Here is a 19,335-nt window from a genome sequence, read left to right on the forward strand (position 1 = left end):
AGGATGATAATTTATGTGTTAAAAACAATGTTTCTTGAAAACTATAGATATTACATGAATAGTTTTCTATTTCCTATTGGATATTTAGTAAATTAATTTAATACATTCCATGAATATCTTGCGAACATTTCTTTAGATACCGTAAAATGGGGCAACTTTGATAATTTTTGTTTGTTTTTTTTTTTTTTTAAATTATTGTTAAAAGGGATAAACATTGCCTATCATAATCAATTCAGCTCAATTATAAGTTTTCCCACAATATACTAAAAAAGGAAAAAAAATTTGTTATTTTTATCACATACATTTTAAGTATTGAATGTACCTATCAATGTTCCACTTATTTTGGGGTAACATTGTTACCCATTATTTTTATACATTATATCAAATGGTTAGATGGTCAAACTATCAATGTTACCCGCAAAAAATTTTTCTGACTTATACTTTTTGAGTTATTCACAATTTACTTAGATTGGGTAACATTGATATAGGTTATTAAGCCATGCCTAGTAAATGAAAAGTAATATGGTTGATTTCATGATTCCAAGGGGGTGCTGGGCTAATATCAAGGTTACTGACCCCCCCCATGGACTGTGTTACTTATCTATTGAGCTAATGACTCAAGCAAAAAAATAATTTAACCAGGATATCCAAAATAAATAACCAATTATCTAGTACAAATAATTGTTTATTAACAAATAAATCATAACTTTTTAAATTACATTTCATAACACAAATTATATTATATTTTAATACTAATCAAGTCTTATCGTTCCTGTCAGACTTATTTATCATAATAGATTATTAACAAAAATATTTTATTAAAATAATATAACAATAACAAATTATAAAATTATTATAACAATAAAAAATAAAAAAAACTTATATTTGATAACTATTATTCAGTCTTGTTTTTTTTGTCAGACTAAATATTACCCACACAACATATATATATTTAATTAACTTTTATTTAACATTTTATATTAAACATTTAATATTTAATCAACATTGTTTTTTCATTCATAAATATTTAATAAACATTGAAAGTTGATTTTTTGAACCCATTTCTAATATTTATCTGATGTTGACAATAAACTTTCTTTTAAATTTAAATTCCAATATTTAATAAATATAAAAATTAAATATTTAAAAATATAATAGGATTTGTTTAACCACTATATAAAATACTTGAAATGTTATTAATACTAAAAGTAGGATTAGGTAAGTTTTAGAATTAAAATAACATATTAATAGAAACACCTTTATTTATTAGAATCTATTATAATAAATAAAAATTATATTGAATATACAGCTTAATAAACATACAAACTTGTATAATAAAAACAAATTTTAAACATAACAAATTATATTTTTAGAGCAGGATTTGATAAAAAAAAAAAATAATAATACTTTTTAATTTTTTTTTTTTTTGTCTGAAAAATGAATGTATGTGTTAATTTCAGAAAATTAAAAATAAAATAAATGGCAATAATTGACAATTTTAGTCTGCAGCTGCAGCATTTATGCCAAGTTTATCATTTTTTTTAATGTTAAATGGTGCTTGTGCTAAATGGTACTTGATTCTACTTTCCAATTCGTTTTGTGAAACATTCATAAATTTAGATTGACATTTTACAGCATCTGTAAAATAATAATAAATAAACTATAATACATGTATTTAAATGCGAAGATATAGCATTCAATTAATAATCTTACCAAAAATAACAGGACAAATAATAAGATCACAAAATTTATTTTTTCCTTTTTTCCCATTATAAGAAAATAGAGACAGTAAATTGTCAGTAAATAATTTCATCAGTATTCTTTTCATAGTACAATTAATATTATTACCGCCCAAATATGATAAATATTGAATCTATAAAAATGAAAGGAATACATGTTATAATATATATTAAATATTGTATAACTACTTTAAAAAATAGTTTAAAGTGAAAATAAGTTGATAACCACAATAATTTAATTAATTACTACAGTGAATTGATAATATTTCTTAAAATTTAAACCATATAATATATTATGTACCTAAAATGGGAGGGATATCAACAATAAGTTTCATGTTCTAGTATAAAGTTAAACCATTTGTAATTTAAATAATAATTTATAATTTTACAATAATATTTTAATTAAAAATAATGATATATTTTACCACTAAATACATACCAAACATTTTTTAAAATTAAAATTTGTTTTTATTCGATCTTCTATAATATTTAAATTATATAAGTCATCTATAGGAAAATTGCACTCTTCTAATTCATTAACATCATTTGTATCATCCTGTTTCTTAAAATTTCCATAATTTGATTCAATAGATTCCAATTTATTTAATATTTCATTTTGCTTTATTTCAATATGTTTTATATCAGTTTGTAAGTATATAATATTTCTCAATACGGCTTTTAGCATTTTTTGTGAACCTATAATAACAAATTAAAAGTTAGTTATTAGTTATTACTTATTATGTATAGTGATATAAACCAATTAAAACAATACAACATTTTTTTGTGACATTAGATGATGGTAGTTTATCATTATATAGAAATTAGAGGATTGCCCTTTTTGATCGTAAAATATTGATTTAATGTTTGTGTTTTACATGAAAAAAAAGTTGATGACAATTTAGATAAAAATTGAATCATAAAAACAATAACATTTAAATTTGATTAATGAATTAAGTTAAAATTGTCTAAACAAAATATTAAATTTAAATAATTTTTTTTCAAAAATGTGATTTGTCACATTTATCCAGTTCAATTTTATTTATTTTTATTCCAGTAATAAAATATATATTATATGAGTATTACACTTTTTAGAAATATACATACTTTTATCTTGACTCATATGAGTCACTGAAGAGTTAATAATTTCTGCTTTTGATGATGAAATAGGAGTATTTATTTTTGCCATATAACCATCTGCGCCATCTACAGTCATGTTCTCGTCTCCATCTGATAATAGTTTATCGAAAATTGTCAATTGTTTTACTGCCAAGTATAATAATAAAATTTACATTTATTGAATGGGTAATAAGTAAATATATATAATACATAAACCTATATATATATATATATATATATATGGGCTATATATCTAACCTGTTTTTTTAATAGATGTTGGCTTAGGACTTTTATCATAATAAGACAGTTTTCTTACTACTTCTGGAAAATGAAATTAAATGATAATATAAATACTTATATTTATAATATGTTTAATAAAATATCACCATATTATAATTTATGAATTTGAATTATTATTAAAATATATTGCCAATGTCATTTAATTTATTAAGGAAAACATTGTTTATAATACTATATTTTTTAAGATCACTGACATGAAAATATATATAGTTAAAATTTTTAAATATTTAATACATAATTTGTATTACTATTATAGTACATATAATTACTTGAAGCTGATGCTTTATGGGGAGATGGAGACCAACCATTAGGTTTGCTTTCAATAATTTGCTTACATTTTTTTGGAGAAGGTGACTGATATTGTGCATCAAGATTAATCATTTTAGTGTTTGGTTTGGTTAAGGTATTAATTGTTGTATTATTTTCAATAATTTCAGAACCTATAAATGTTTATAAATGTACAGATAATATACTGATACAAAAACCTTATCACAATATATTGAATAGGAAGGTATAAATAAATGAGTACATATATTACCTAAATAAATTGGACATGAACTTTCGATTAGCTTTATCATCATCATCAGAAAAGTCAGAAACAAACATTGCTTTTTTTGCTTTCTCTCTAGCTTTTATCAGGGATTCTAAATAATGAAGAATTATTCAAAATTACATTAAAATATGTTTACCAATTTACATTATTTATTATTAACATAAATTACCTATTCCTGAACACATCTCTCGAGCTTCTAGGAAATTATACTCCATTTCATTTGGTATACAGTGTTTTTCAACAAGTTTATGAAAATTTTTTGTATTTTTAGGCCATGCACATGTACTATTGTTTTTGCGAAACCAAAATTTAGGTACAGCCTCGACTGTGTTATCATCATAAAAATGCACAACTGAATATTTTGTTACATTCATTATTTATATTTATTAAAAGTATCTAAATCAAAACAAACCAAAATGTTAAATAGTATAGGTACCTACAAAATAACTTAACCTACTAATAATGTATCAAAAAATTAATGAACTTCTGACTAATATAATATACATCATAATATTAATATACATAGGTGTATACAAGGGTACATATTATATATTATATTGAAATTTGTAGGGAATTATTAATTTATACATACCAATATACTTATGTTTGGTAAATTAATTAATATTTAAAAATATTAATTAAGTAATAACATTTATCGGCAGGTAATTTCATTTTAATTTACAAAAATTACACCAAACTACTATCATTATTTTTTAATTAATAAAAACTTTTTCTTGGCAATCTTAATATTAGAACCTATACCTATCTACTTAGTAATCTCCTAACCTAACCTAACTTGTACAATGTACATAATATATATGATTAACTACTTAGAATATAAAGAAATAACAGCTAAAATTAATTAGTATCAGAATGCAGAATTGGAAAAGCAACTTTACCGGCCACCAGAGAATTATTTAAAATTAAATATTTTGAATACTCATTTTTCTCTATATCAATAGTAATAAGTGGTTCATAGAATTCATTCACAGTACCTATACCTAACTTTAAACTAATCACTTTTTTTTAAACAGACATTGACAATTTTAAAAATACTAAGACTACCATTAAAAGTAAATCCAATGTAACAATCTGATAGAGATTTAATATTTATTTTAATATTATTTTTAATAACAATTTTAAATTGAGGTCCAGTACATTCTTCAAGCAATGGGCCACTATTATGTTGCTTTAAATATTCAATAGAATTCACAGAAATATTAAGAATATTAGATTTACAGAAAGTCTGAAATTCATTATAACGATTCATAACCTGCTCCAGTGGTTTTTCATGTTTCCGTATCATTTTTTTTAAGGTTTTCATAAAATTTTCGAACGGAAAACATGAACAATTATCTAGAGGCCCATATTTGTAATAATCTTCAACAATATGTAGTAAACCATGTATATTAAGGGACACAATTCCCTACCATATAATTCTTCAAATTCATTAACAAAATATATAAGTAATTGTTCTACAAATTTAATAAGGTCTGGACTGCTATTTTGAGTTAAAAGAATCCGAAAACTAATATGTAAACAAACAAAATGTAAGTAACAATTATCATTAATAATACTTTTTAAAACTACTGGACCTGTATATAATAAAAACTGACGAAACTCTGTCGCCTTCCATCTAAGAACTTCATTGATACCCCTTGGAAGTCGAGAAAAATCACTGCATATTGAATGTTTTAAAAATAACATTTGTTTATTAATATCTATAACCTTTTTACTTTGAATTCTTACAGAAGTAGGAGCATTTTTTATGATACCAAGCCATAGTAAAATTAATTTTTTTTGTTACTCCCAAGCATACAAGATGCATGTAGTCAAGGCTAAAACTGTCAACGAGGTTTATTTCAGGTATTTCAGTAATAACGGGAATGTTATCTGTCATATGATATTCTTTATCTATTCTGTTAATAAAATCTAAGTGAGTTCTTTTGGTAAAATCAACACCAGGAAAACATACTCTATGTTCAGAATAAATGCCTTCAATTGTACATCGTGTGCACGAAAAAAAACCTGTATGACCTTTGGTCTTCAGAACAAAACTTTTAGCTGGTAAATCACAACAAAAAGTATCTACAATCACACGTTTTACATCATTTTTTGTTTGAAAACCATTTTTGTATAAATATTTCAGTTCATTAACCAAATCTAACAAGAAATCATTGCAGTTTAGAGGTTTATCTTTGCCCCGTATCTTTATCTTTTGCCGCGTATCGACTACGCCACGCAACAGAGGACGACCTTTGTCCGCGAGATAAACATGCGGAAATCGCCAAAGGTACAAACTAATAATACAAATAATAGTATTACTATCAGCAAAAACAAAACTAATATACAGGATGCTTGCCAAAACAGTCCTTCAAATAAGCCCGATTCAAACAGCATGAATAATGCTAGCCATTCAGCACAAACGAATAAACGTAATCTTTCCAGCTCCTCCAATTCAGCTTCCGAACCATCAACACCGAATCTAAATAAGAATATTATTTTAACAAAACATAAAAAAAAGATTTTTGTTACACGTAACAGATTCGAAGTATTTGCCCAAGACGATTCGTTTGAAACTAATACTAACGAAAATATACCTAACTCTCATCAAACTAATACTAATACTGATGCTGAAACTTTCACTAAACCTCCTCCACCTATATTTGTCAAAGGTGTCGAAGATTATCCCGAACTTTGTACGACCTTAATTGAACTAATTGGTGTAGACAATTTCATGTGCAAGTCTACAACTAACTCATTGAAAATTCAAACCACGGACCCTAGTGCGTACAGGGCATTAATACAATTCCTCAAAACAGAAAAAGCTGAATATCATACTTATCAATTGAATGAGGACAAACCACTACGGGTAGTTATTCGTAACCTTCACTCATCCACGCCTCTAACACTAATAAAAGAGGAGTTAGAAGTTCGGTGTTTTGAGGTAAGGCAAGTTACTAATGTTTTACACAAAGTCAATAAGAACCCCCTTCCACTATTCTTCATCGATCTTGAGCCAACACTGCAGTCTAAAGAAATTTTCCAACTTTCATCACTACTTCACTGTAAAATTAAAGTTGAAGAACCATATAAACCAAAACAAATCAGCCAATGTTTCAACTGCCAACAATACGGACACACCAGAGGATACTGTGGATACCATCCTCGTTGTGTTCGTTGTGGAGCGGATCACCAGTCATCTGCATGCCCGAATTCACGAGATGTCCCTCCGAAATGCGTCCACTGTTCCCAAAACCACCCAGCCAACTACAAAGGCTGCTCAATCTACAAAGAACTTCAACGTCGAAAGATACCCAGCGCACCAAGTAATCGAATAGATAATAATTATAAAACTAAGTCCACTAATGTACAAGGTAGCCACCCACCTATTCACGCTCACTCTAATCCACAAACGCAAACTTACGCTCAGGTTACGTCCAACATTCCTGCTAACGACACTTCACCTCCTATCAATGCAACTCATCCTCCTGATTTAAACAAATTAATGTCCAGTTTTCTAGATGAATTTAAAACATTAATTAATCCACTTATAGCTCTATTAACTAAAGTAATTTCCAAGCTCCTCGACAAATAATGGCCAATAATTATAATAATTCCGTCACTGACAACTCGCTCCTAATATTACAATTTAACGCTAATGGTCTCAAAAACCATGTCCATGAATTCGAATCTGTTCTTATCAACAAACGCATTGATATTGCCCTCATTTCCGAGACTCACTTCACAAAATACTCGTATATCCATATTCCTGGTTATACTTTAATTAAAACAAATCACCCGGATAACACGGCGCACGGTGGTGCTGCTATTTTTGTTAAATCCACTATAGAATTTTATCCCTTGCCTAGTTTTCCCCAAGATTTCCTCCAATCTTGTGCTATCAATTTAAAAATAAATAATACTCCAATCACTATTGCTGCTATATACTCACCCCCTAAACATATTGTTACGGACATAAAATTCTCTGACTACTTTAGCACATTCAATAACTACTTTATAATAGGCGGCGATTTTAATGCCAAACACCAGTCGTGGGGGTGCCGAGCGAATAACCCGCGAGGTGTCACCTTGTACAATTTTACCAATCTAAAAAAATTTAAAGTTCTAGCTCCTCCTGATCCAACGTATTGGCCTTCGTCTTCCCGGAAAAACCCTGACATTCTAGATATTTTTGTGACCAAAATTCCAAATAACTTATTTAGCACTACTAAAAATTTACTTGATTTAAATTCCGATCACTCATCAGTGCTCTTAACTCTCAATACTTCCCCTACTTATAAAGAATCTAATAAACTATTTAATAAATTCACAGACCATTCCAAGTTTACTGAACTAGTCGATAAAGAAATACATTTAAACATTAAACTAAAAACTCCCGACGATATAGATTTAGCGATCCACAACCTTACCAATGTTATACAAACTGCAGCCTGGTCAGCTACAAGTACTTTTCTAGCACCTCCCACATCAGATCCATTACCTGTGACAATACGTAACAAAATAGTTGAAAAACGGAGAGCTAGAGCTCTCTTCCAGCGCACTCGGCTCCCTTCCCATAAACTAAATTATAATAACCTGGCCAATTCCTTGAAAAAAATGCTAGCAAAAATTAAGGCAAATGTTTGGCAAAATCACTTAATGAAGCTTACTCCCAAAGATGGTAGTCTCTGGAGGGAAACCAAACAAATTCTTCGTTATAAATCACCAAATCTCCCTATTAAGAAATCAGATGGCAGCCTTGCCATTTCTGACTTCGAAAAAGCAGAACTCTTTAAGGAGCATTTTTCTCAAACTTTTCAACCTCACGCTGAGATAATTGACAATGAAAATATGAATACGGTAGAAACGTTTCTGAATGCTTCCCTTCCTCTAACTCTCCCTGTCAAGTCATTTACACCAAACGATGTTAAATATGCCATACTAAAATACTCACTAAACAAATCACCGGGCTATGATCGCATTACTGCGGAAGTAGCCAGATCCCTTCCAACTAGAGCTATCGTTCATATCACTCACATATTTAATGCTTCACTTAGACTTTCTTATTTTCCTCTACTTTGGAAATTCTCCACTATAATCTTGTTCCCTAAACCAAATAAACCGCAACATTCCATCGTCACATCGACCAATTAGCCTTCTCCCATTTTTCGCTAAAATACTTGAACGATTAATTCTGAAACGTATTATACCTATCATTACTCAAAAGAATATCCTTCCAAATACTCAATTCGGCTTTCGGGCGTCTCACTCAACCACACACCAAGTGCACAGAGTCGTAGATGCTATTTCGTATTCCCTGGAAAAAAAACTTTATTGCAACTGTGTGTTCCTAGACATCGCACAAGCCTTCGATAGGGTGTGGCACGATGGCCTTTTATATAAACTTAAGAAATTCCTTCCACCCACTTACTATTTACTTATCAAATCCTATCTAACGGATCGATTTTTTCAAGTTCGCCACGGTTCCGCTCTATCTGATCTAGCTTCTATAAATGCTGGTGTGCCTCAAGGTGGAATCCTATCTCCAATTCTCTATAACATCTTTGCATCTGATCAACCTATTACCCCCAACACATCTGTAGCTGACTTTGCTGATGACAAAGCACTAATATCCATTAACAAAAATCCAATCTTAGCGTCAATAAATCTTCAAACTCACCTTAATGCTATGGAAAAATGGTTTACAAAATGGCGGTTTAAAGTTAACCAGAATAAATCCGCCCACACAACCTTTACCCTAAGACATACTCCTTGTCCTGGTGTTGTCCTATATGGAATTCCAATTCCCTACTCTCCAAAAATCAAATACCTCGGCCTTACGTTAGATCAAAGATTAACGTGGGCTCATCATATCAGAACCAAAAGATTAGCATTGAATCATCGTCTTCGATTACTTAAACCATTATTATCCAATAATAATCACACCTCTCTTAGAACTAAACTGCTTATATATAAAACACTATTGAAACCACTTTGGACCTACGGCCTTCAGCTTTGGGGCAATGCGAAAAAGACAAATATTTTGAAAATCCAAACCTTTCAAAATATCGTGCTTAGAAAACTAACGAATGCTCCACCTTACGTGTCAAATCATACACTACACACCGACTTGAAACTTAATAAAATAAATGATGAAGCTAAAATCTTTTACAAAAGATTCTATTACCGTCTAAATAATCACCCTAATCAATTAATAAAAAACTTGGCCACTCCCACAATACCTGGAAATCCTCCGAGACGTCTGAAGCGTAAGTGGTGTAGAGATCTCTTAAATTAAATAAATTATATATTATATATTAAATTAAATTAAAAATAATTAAAAAAAAAAAAATAAATAAATAAATAAAAATAAATAATTATCAAGTTAGTAGATAGTGCTATCAATGGGTGGCTTCTTTCAATAAAACCTCATGATATGTTAACCTTTATCATATTTTCTTATTGTGTCTAGTATGGATACAGATTGTTAATTACTTTTGAATATATTAAAAAAAAATCTTTGCCCCAATACAACCCAATAAGAAAAACATATGGTTTATAACAAGGGTTACGAATATATCCGAGAATTGGCCAAAAACAGCTTGAGGAACTTTTACTTAAAGGGAGTCCATCCACCCCAATCACTATTTTAATGATATCATCAGAAAAGTATTCACTGTTAGAGTTATAAATTATATTTAAGCTATTTTGAATTTTGAAATAATGAAAAATTCCAGGAGATACAGTTTGTACCTGAAAATTATTTTTAAATGATTTATTTTTTAAAATAGTTCTTGCATCAATAGGGAAATAACTATGACAGTTATGAGTTTTTAAAATTTTTAATAAGGCACTCAAAGCAACATTGGTAACATTATATAATACAGCCCACTCACTTAATTTATTTAAAATTGATGAATTACTATTAAAAAAACTATATTCTTGGCTAAATTCACTGTTGTACAATTCCTCAATATCAGAATCAGATGTAAAACTAAAATTATCACTTTTATCACTACATGCATCATTGTTGTAATCAAAATCCTGTGACAAGTTAAGTCCTGGAGAAGTAATACTTAACTCACTATAAGTGTAATTATTACAACTAGTACTACTACAAGGAGTATTTTGAGGTAATATAGTTGTTTGAGGTTCAACTAATTGGTCTGTTTCAATATAGTCTAACATTTTTAATTCCTCTAAAAATCGCCTACGTTTAGTTGATTTACTTTTATGAAATGCCATTCTAATACCTAATTAAATGTTTATGAACTATTATAACAATACTACATATATATTATAGATATAAATCTTAAGTTTAAATAATAAAGAAAACCAATATACTAATGCTCTATTTTAGAAACAAAAACAAATAAATAAATAAAATGTACCCTGGATTTATCTATACACCTATATAATAATAATTTTAAAATATATATAACTAGTCATATTGTATCATATTATATTATATGGTCTCATGGTTATCGATGAAGATCTAGTGACTATAAAATACTTTACAACTGGTCACTAGCACAACACATTCCGCGCGCTTGTGGCAAAAGGAAGACGAACTCACTTGTACAAACAGCAATGACGTAAATCACAACTATAGTCAAGTAAATTCATGTGCCACGTGGTGACGCGGGTGGCGACGTATGCCTATAACGGCAAAAAAGGGAACACAACAGCAACCCGTACAATAAAAGTTAAAACCAAACTACACGTGTACGTTCTTAGTGGACAAAAAACCAAGGCACGCACACAACTTTAAATTTAAATGTATTAATACAATATAAGTGGACAACAACGATACTACGACGATATAGAAACATTCAAACATAATACATTAAGACAAGATTAAAGTTAACCTTATTACCTTAACAACCGATAAGTTCAAGATTTTCTTCGACAATCTTCGAACTTCGCAGAGCAATATGATCAATAACGAATAACGACACAAACGTATGGTAACAAATAATAATACCAGCAGGCAACAATAGTCGGCGTCTCGGCGAACCGCCCGGCAGTGTTGCCAGGTTAAAATATTAGAAAGTTCAGATAATTATCTCAAAATGTTTATTTTTGTTCGTATTGTAGAAAATGTTCGTACCTTAAGAGGACGCTATACCCAAAGCGAAACGGATAAAACGACCGATAGGAAGCGTTATTAGGTGTTTTTACACAGCGCAAGCACACGACGTACGCACACTGAGTCATAGTTGTTATCGCGCGATTAACAAAAGGGTCTAAAAATAATCAACATGCGGGCGAGTATTTTATTGTTTTATGAACTGTCTTAGAATGCGGATAATGAAAAAATAATATATTGGTGATTATAGTAATATTACCACAATAGTCAATATTCGTATGATTTTCGCGCCCGCTTATGAACTAATTGATTAAGATTACTATTTCTTATTATGTGTACACATATTATGTGTACATCAGTATCTTGTTATGTGGCTAAGTAATATACTGCAATGATAATTCTGTTTTTAGGATTGTGCACCCCCAGCTAAAATATTCTGCGCACGCCTATGGTAGTGAGTACTGAGTACTAAGTACCAACCATAGATAATACATGTGTATACTGTAGAATGTAGATTACCCTACCAATACAAGTACTCACTGGTTTTGTACTTTTGTCACGTATAATGAGTAATGACATGTAGACTGTAGTAGGTACGCCGCGCCGTTGTATTTTTGGATGGATTAAACCTCAGGCTTTGGGTTTTTTATCATATTTCTAATAATTTTCTTATCTTATTAGCTTATTGGTGTAATTGTATGTTTGAAAATATAAACCGAATCCGATTTCCGGGTGAGTAGAGACACAGAATAGATTAAATGGTAGAGACAAGTCAGTATAATATATAGACATAGTGCCTATAGATAGTGATTACCACTCATAGAGTATAAATAATAAATATTAGTATTACTCTATGGCACCACTAGCTGTATACCTGGCGTATATTAATGGCCTTACTCGGCATTCTGCAATGCCTATAGGCATTTATAGGTACTAGGTAGTACACTAGTACTACTTTAACGAGTTTAAGTGTTCAACGCTTAAATCATAATGCATACAGCATACCGCGTGATTACTGATTCGTGATATTTGATATTACATATTCATAATTTATTTATATATTTATAATTGAATCGTAATTAATGACTACGTCATGTATAAAATGGAGAACGATAGAATTGATTATTGTCTAATTACATATTATTATCACTGGATAATCATAATTATGTATTATAATTTACATGTTACTGCTGAATTATGTACTTATATATATATATATATATATATATGCTATTATATATAAATAAATAATAATATATATTATATATTATTAAAAATTTTAATTAAATAATTAATTATAAACAATTATTTAATATTTAATAAGTTATATTTAAAAATATTTAATCTGATAAATTTAATAAATATTTATTCATTTTTAAAAATATATATTATATATTATACATTTATTAAATATTTATATATTCTTAAAAATATATATGAATTATTATATATTTATTAAATGTATTAAAAATATTTTACTTTAAATATTGACAATTAAACGAAAAACAAATATTTATTCAATGAGTTATATTGAAAAATGTTGTGTGGGTACACTGTACACTGTCTATGCTTCTCTCACATCAACGGAATGTGGAAATTTGTACTTTATATTGTCTCCAATACCATCTATTATTGGAAATTTCAATACTGCTTGGATGTTATTTAGAGAAACATCAAACACATCACTTTTTACAAGTTTAAATGTTTGCTTTGTTTTCATGGATTTTAATCCTGTTACTTTAATAATGTTGTCACTAATATTATTTTGTAATGTTGTATGTTTTAATTTTTGTATGGCCAACTGCCCAACTTCCTTTTTGGATTGCGAGCCACTATAATAAAATAAAAAAAATTTAAAGTATCAAAGTTACCCCAAGTCAAACAAATACACGTATTTCATTAAATTCGAAGCAAAACATAATTTCTAACAACGTATTTTAATGTTCATGGTATCACCATTCTTAAGGAATATGTAAAATAATTGTTCTCTCAAATGTACTTACTTTGCGCAGGACTTAGTTCTTGAAAAGAATAATTTCGTTTTTGAAAGCATGTGAAACAACAAAAGATAACAAACAATTTCTGGATATTCCTGATAAATTTTAGATAGGTCTCTGTAGCATTGAATTTAATCAAATTAATTTTGGTTTTGCTATTTATATAAAAATAGTATTTATTTTATAACAAAAAAAAAAAATAAAGAAAGTGTACTATAAAATAAATGGTAACACCAATGTCCCATATATTAGGACTTTTTTTTTAAAAAAGTCGGGGGTGTCCAGACATGTAGAACACTCCCTCAAAAATACGTCATTGAGTGAAAAGATGGCACAGATTAAATAATGCATTACAATTGCGTGTGAATTGAAATAAAACGTAAATTTTAAAATTTATAATTCTATGATGGCTAAAGTTATCGAAAGTAAACGTGGAAATAAAACACTAGTACTAAACAACTTTAAATTTCTTATTGGATCAGTTAACAAATATCAACTAATTATATATATATAGTTATAATTTACATAACTAAGGTATCGTATATCATAATATATTATTTTTTCATCTTTTTATATTTGACCATTTTTTTTAAATAAAATTTAACATTTTCTAACATATATTGTACTCGCATATATTATATAATGCCTTTACATTTATTGAATTAATAGTATATGTTAAATAAAGTTATTTTTGTGCTATAGCTTTTAATTTAAGCGTAGTATACAATTGTTTTGGTAAAAAAGTGATCAATATCTCATTTGGTGGAAAAGGGAATGATACACTTTTGGTGGAAACGGGTATTGGTGGAAAAGAGAAAGGTCTACTATAGGTGCTAAAGGGCATCGCCCGTTAGCACCTATACTAGAAGCCAGTGGCATATTTTGGAGGGTATTGGGGGTTTCCCCCTTCTAAATATTTGAAAACGTCAAATTTTAAACATATTAGTAATATAATAATTTTAGTTTGTTTATTCAATTAAGTATTAAAGTATAATGAAAAAAAAATGTATATATAAAAAAAAATATTAATATCACACTAATAATTAAATTGCAATCGGATTAATAATAAAAATCGACCGCACTGCACTCACACACACTTAGTACATAAATAATCTGAAGTGGGGAAATTATCGGTCGATAAGAATATCAATATCTTAGTTCGTGACCAGAGGTGGATAGGCCCATAGGGAAAAAGGGATTTTTCCCTGCGGGCTCTCGCCCTATATTATGTCAGTGACCCCTCGATACCATAAATTTTTTCATGGAAATTTTTTTTTTTTTTATAGTTAAATTATTTAAATTAAATTAAGATGAGTAAATATAATACATTTTTTAAAAGCAAAATTTTTTTTTCATTTCAGTGGCCCCATTAAAATATTTCCCTGTAACAAAAAAACTACCTATCCACCACTATTCATGACTATCATGTCTTGTCAGTTGACAGTATATATTATGCATATATGCGCAACATAAAGTAATAAAAAATACGATTAATACAATCATATGTTTAATTTAGTTCGATTTCATTAATTTATTTTCATTTAATTGTTGAGTTGGTATTGAAAGAGTACTGAAATGGAACCAGTAAAACAAAAAAATTAAAAACATTGGATTCTTATTTTAAATCAATTGAAGTTAATAGTTTGATTTCAATGAGTTAATAAAAAACCTAACAGTAAGTTGATAAAAAACATTTTATACTAATTTATAAAATTATTTCACTATTAGGTATGACACCCTTCCCAAAATAAGTTTCTAAATACGCCACTGCTAGCGTTGTGTAAGATTAGCCTATCAACTGCCACATGCCAGTGACCTTTCAGCTAGCATGCCAGTACTAACTGGTAACGTGTAAATCAGCCTTAAAGCTCAATATCATACATATCAACTCAAATAAAGAAAGAGCGTTCAGAGTTGTTGTCAGGATCCTACATCACTCTTATTCTTCATAAAATTTGATTTTCAATAGCAAGAATATGCACAATAGTTATAAATTTATAAATAATTGACAAAATGCTTCATTTTTAGTGTGGTTTATTTGAAAATTATTAATTTTATACAATATAGCAGTTATCAATAATTATATAATATAAAAAATAATTACTATATTTTCAACGGAAATAAATATCGACTTTACTTTTCACTAAATGTATTTGAGGCAATATAAATTTTTTACATGGACACTTCATACCACTGACAAAATCAAAAGATCCAACTCTTAAATTGCAATTTGGGCAAATTAATTTACCTTTTTGCCAATCACCCTGAAACAAAAATTACAATTATTATAAAAATGTTTAATAGTTATAAAGAAAATGTACTTCCAAATAATTACTTTTTTGATTAAACATAGAAATTATAAACAGTTGTAAGTTTTTATTTTATAAAATAAATGTACAATTTTAAAACAAGTATAAAGTGGATAGTAAAAATATTTAATATTAAGTAGAAAGGTAAATAAAAATTATTATATTTCTAATAATTGAAATCAGTGACGTGGTGAACATCTTTCAAACCCTAAGCAAATTATTTATACAATGATACACCTACTATCTCCTCCCACACCATCACCACACCAAACTATATATAATTTTCTGTATGCTAATTTTGAATTTTTGTTATAAGAAGCCTTGCTTATATGTATATGTACTATTAGAAATTACATTTTATAATGCATTAATTATAATTAAAATTTAATACATAAAAAATAATATAGGTTTATAGTAATATCATTATTTATTTACAGTATCATATAAATATAAATTTATTTATTTATTTATTTTAATAAAAGAGTTCTTTCTAGCAGTTGAGAAGATTTATTCATTCTAGCTAATGCTTCTTCTAAATTAAGTAAAATATCTTTGCAAGATAAAAGCATTAATGATTTCAATCTGTTTTGACCGATGGTTGTTCTTAATCTATTCTTTATTATCTTTACCTGAGTAAATAAAAAAAAATGAGAGCCATTTATGAAGTTCTAAAAATGTATTTGGAGGAAGAAATGAGTCTTTTGAGTCATTTTTAATACGAGCATATGATAGTCAACTGAAATCTGTTAATATACCTCGACTGGATTGAAAATGACTGTCTAATGTACCAATTATTTTATCCAGAATATAGAAATATATATTTATCTTAAATTTGTTAATAACATTAGGGGGGCTTCATTAGGGGGGCAATTTTCATTAGGCAATTTTGTTTTCCTTCTCAATCGTTCTTCTTTTAAACTAGTTTCTTCTAACTTATGCAATGTAGAAAATAATTTGGCTTCATCCATTATATTATTAAACATCTTCAGTTCTTAATTTTTTCATTCAATCTTGTACACTATCAACTAAATGTAATGCTTCTACAAAGTCCAAGGTTGATGATTGTAGGTAATTTGAGAGTGGAGTGGTAATATCAATTATTTTTTTCATAAGGATCATTATAGCAATGTTTGGATAAAGACCCTTTGCTTGGCATACTGTGCTAGTATCAGGTGACTTAGTGAGATTTTCTTAAGTTTCTAAAACAACTAAGTATTTATGATAAACTACATTAACTGCATGATCGTGTAAGGTCCAACGAGTGGTGGACAAATTTTTCTTATACTTACTGTACTTACTGTACTTACTTATGTACTTCTTATATTTGAGTACAAAAATAGCTGAACTTCAACAGTCTTCTGCTCATTTCCTTGCCAACATGAATGTAATCAAAGCTTGGATATTAGAAATAACAATTTTAATATCAACGTTAGATTCACAAACATCGACTACAACTAGATTTAATATACACGCAAAACACCAAATATATATAGCCTGTGGATTTTGTGATTGAATGTGAGATCTTAAACCTTAGTATTCCCCTTGCATTGTACTTGCCCCATCATATGCTTGAGTGATGAGTTTTTTTTTCCATTCTAATTGGTATTTTGCACATATCTCAGAAAATAAATTAAATAAATCTTTGCCTGAAGCATCTCTAGCTACTTCTAATGCAACTAAATGCTCTTGAATAATTCCTTTATAAGTTACAAATCTAACAACAAATGCCAATTGCTCTAGCTTAGACAAACTAACTACAACTGTGGCACTATATAGTTATAGTACTCAATAGCAAGCCACCACTGCAGTCAACAGAGTAAGGACATAAATAAAGGTACAATTTCAAAGAGCCAAGGGGTACCTACTCACCTCCCCCAGAAAATTTCTAGGGCTAAGCAATTGCATTAGGTAAACGTCGTTCACCACGCCACTGGATGAAATGATGAACTTGGCAACAAAGTTGATGATAATCTTTTATTATTTACACACCAATGCACATGTTTCATGTCACTAAAGTTTTTTCTTAATTTTTAAATGAATAAATCAATATAATATTTATTTACTATTATAATAGTCATAAACGACAAATAATGTAGTAAAATATAGAATAATATTGTGAAAAACCAAAAGACATTTTAAACCAAGAAAATTAAGTACAATAATAATACCAAGTATCCAAAAATACAGTGAGAATTATAAACTAATGAATTATCTTTTTTTTTTTTTTACTATGATTAAACCGTCATAGTTAAAATGAAACATAGGCTGAAAGAAGACATTTAAAACCAAGAAAATTAAGTACAATAATAATACCAAGTATCCAAAAATACAGAGAGAATTATAAACTAATGAATTATCTTTTCTTTTTTTTTACTATGATTAAACCGTCATAGTTAAAATGAAACATAGGCTGAAAAAGTAATATAAGAATAATTGACAGTAAGAAATTAAAATTTATAGAAAATTAAAATATTTAAATTATAAACCCATTTTTATCATCATATTTTCTCCATGAAAAAGAAAGTATATATACATAAAAAAGGCAACTAAGCAATTAACTTCCTGTGTAACATACATTTACTAGTTTTTATAAAAATTTAAATCATATTTTAAACATTAATAATGATAATTATTAGTATCTAGCCATTAGCTTATAATTTTCTTCTCATATTCACTAAAGCTAATGGCCAGTCATTAATTAATGTTGCATCAATTATACCTATCACAAGCAACTTATTTTTATTATTTAAACATTATTTAAATTTTAATGTAACCTAACCCTATCAACTTTAAAACTGATTGTCAATTTAGAAAAGAAAATACATTAAAAGCGAATTTCTTAAATAAAATAAAAAGTTTAATTTTAAAATTAAACACGTGTTAAAAAGGTTATTTATTTGTTTAAATAGTAGTAGTATAAAATTTAATAATTATCTTAACCACTTACTTCTTCTATTGAAGAATTTATCCAATCAGGTAAAGTATTAGATGAAAGGTACCAATTATTTTCCATAAAATTATCATTACAACTGTAAGTAACTCTAGCTGCATTTTGAATTAGCTTTTCATGACAGTCGAGTATGGAAGAACTCTCACTGGATACTAGTTCAAATCTACATTTTTGGCATTTGATACTTATAACAGTCATTTTTTTTAAGAAAAAATCAATAAGGGATAAAATTAAAAACTTTATATTATTGAAATTAATGTTTCTCGTAAAATAGATAAC

At 28.1% G+C, this 19,335-nt stretch overlaps 3 protein-coding genes across 4 annotated transcripts; all 3 read right to left on the bottom strand.

The window, feature by feature from the left end:
• Window positions 1-1,413: 1,413 nt before the first annotated feature.
• Window positions 1,414-11,914, bottom strand: LOC112680179. Of its 2 annotated transcripts, none has more exons than XM_025550202.1 (9): window positions 11,588-11,914; window positions 3,878-4,104; window positions 3,694-3,799; window positions 3,425-3,595; window positions 3,114-3,176; window positions 2,844-3,002; window positions 2,179-2,435; window positions 1,714-1,873; window positions 1,414-1,638 (listed from the first exon to the last, which is right to left on the bottom strand). In XM_025550202.1, exons 3-9 carry the CDS (start codon window positions 3,737-3,739, stop codon window positions 1,499-1,501), a joined length of 996 nt encoding a protein of 331 aa, XP_025405987.1. In that variant the 5' UTR covers window positions 3,740-3,799; window positions 3,878-4,104; window positions 11,588-11,914; the 3' UTR covers window positions 1,414-1,498. The 2 variants fall into 2 exon arrangements, with proteins under 2 accessions (XP_025405987.1, XP_025405988.1); XM_025550203.1 differs by lacking the exon at window positions 11,588-11,914 and adding an exon at window positions 9,954-10,042.
• Window positions 11,915-13,349: 1,435 nt separating this feature from the next.
• Window positions 13,350-13,983, bottom strand: LOC112680193. The gene is made up of 2 exons (XM_025550220.1): window positions 13,804-13,983; window positions 13,350-13,632 (listed from the first exon to the last, which is right to left on the bottom strand). The coding sequence occupies exons 1-2, from the start codon at window positions 13,851-13,853 to the stop codon at window positions 13,365-13,367; spliced, it is 318 nt and encodes a 105-aa protein (XP_025406005.1). The 5' UTR covers window positions 13,854-13,983; the 3' UTR covers window positions 13,350-13,364.
• Window positions 13,984-15,836: 1,853 nt separating this feature from the next.
• Window positions 15,837-19,324, bottom strand: LOC112680134 (E3 ubiquitin-protein ligase RNF180-like). Its single transcript, XM_025550139.1, has 2 exons — window positions 19,054-19,324; window positions 15,837-16,061 (listed from the first exon to the last, which is right to left on the bottom strand). The coding sequence occupies exons 1-2, from the start codon at window positions 19,252-19,254 to the stop codon at window positions 15,909-15,911; spliced, it is 354 nt and encodes a 117-aa protein (XP_025405924.1). The 5' UTR covers window positions 19,255-19,324; the 3' UTR covers window positions 15,837-15,908.
• Between the last annotated feature and the right edge of the window lie 11 nt (window positions 19,325-19,335).

This window comes from Sipha flava, unplaced genomic scaffold (genome assembly GCF_003268045.1).
Source record: "Sipha flava isolate LNK unplaced genomic scaffold, YSA_version1 174_pilon_pilon, whole genome shotgun sequence".
NCBI lineage: Eukaryota > Metazoa > Arthropoda > Insecta > Hemiptera > Aphididae > Sipha > Sipha flava.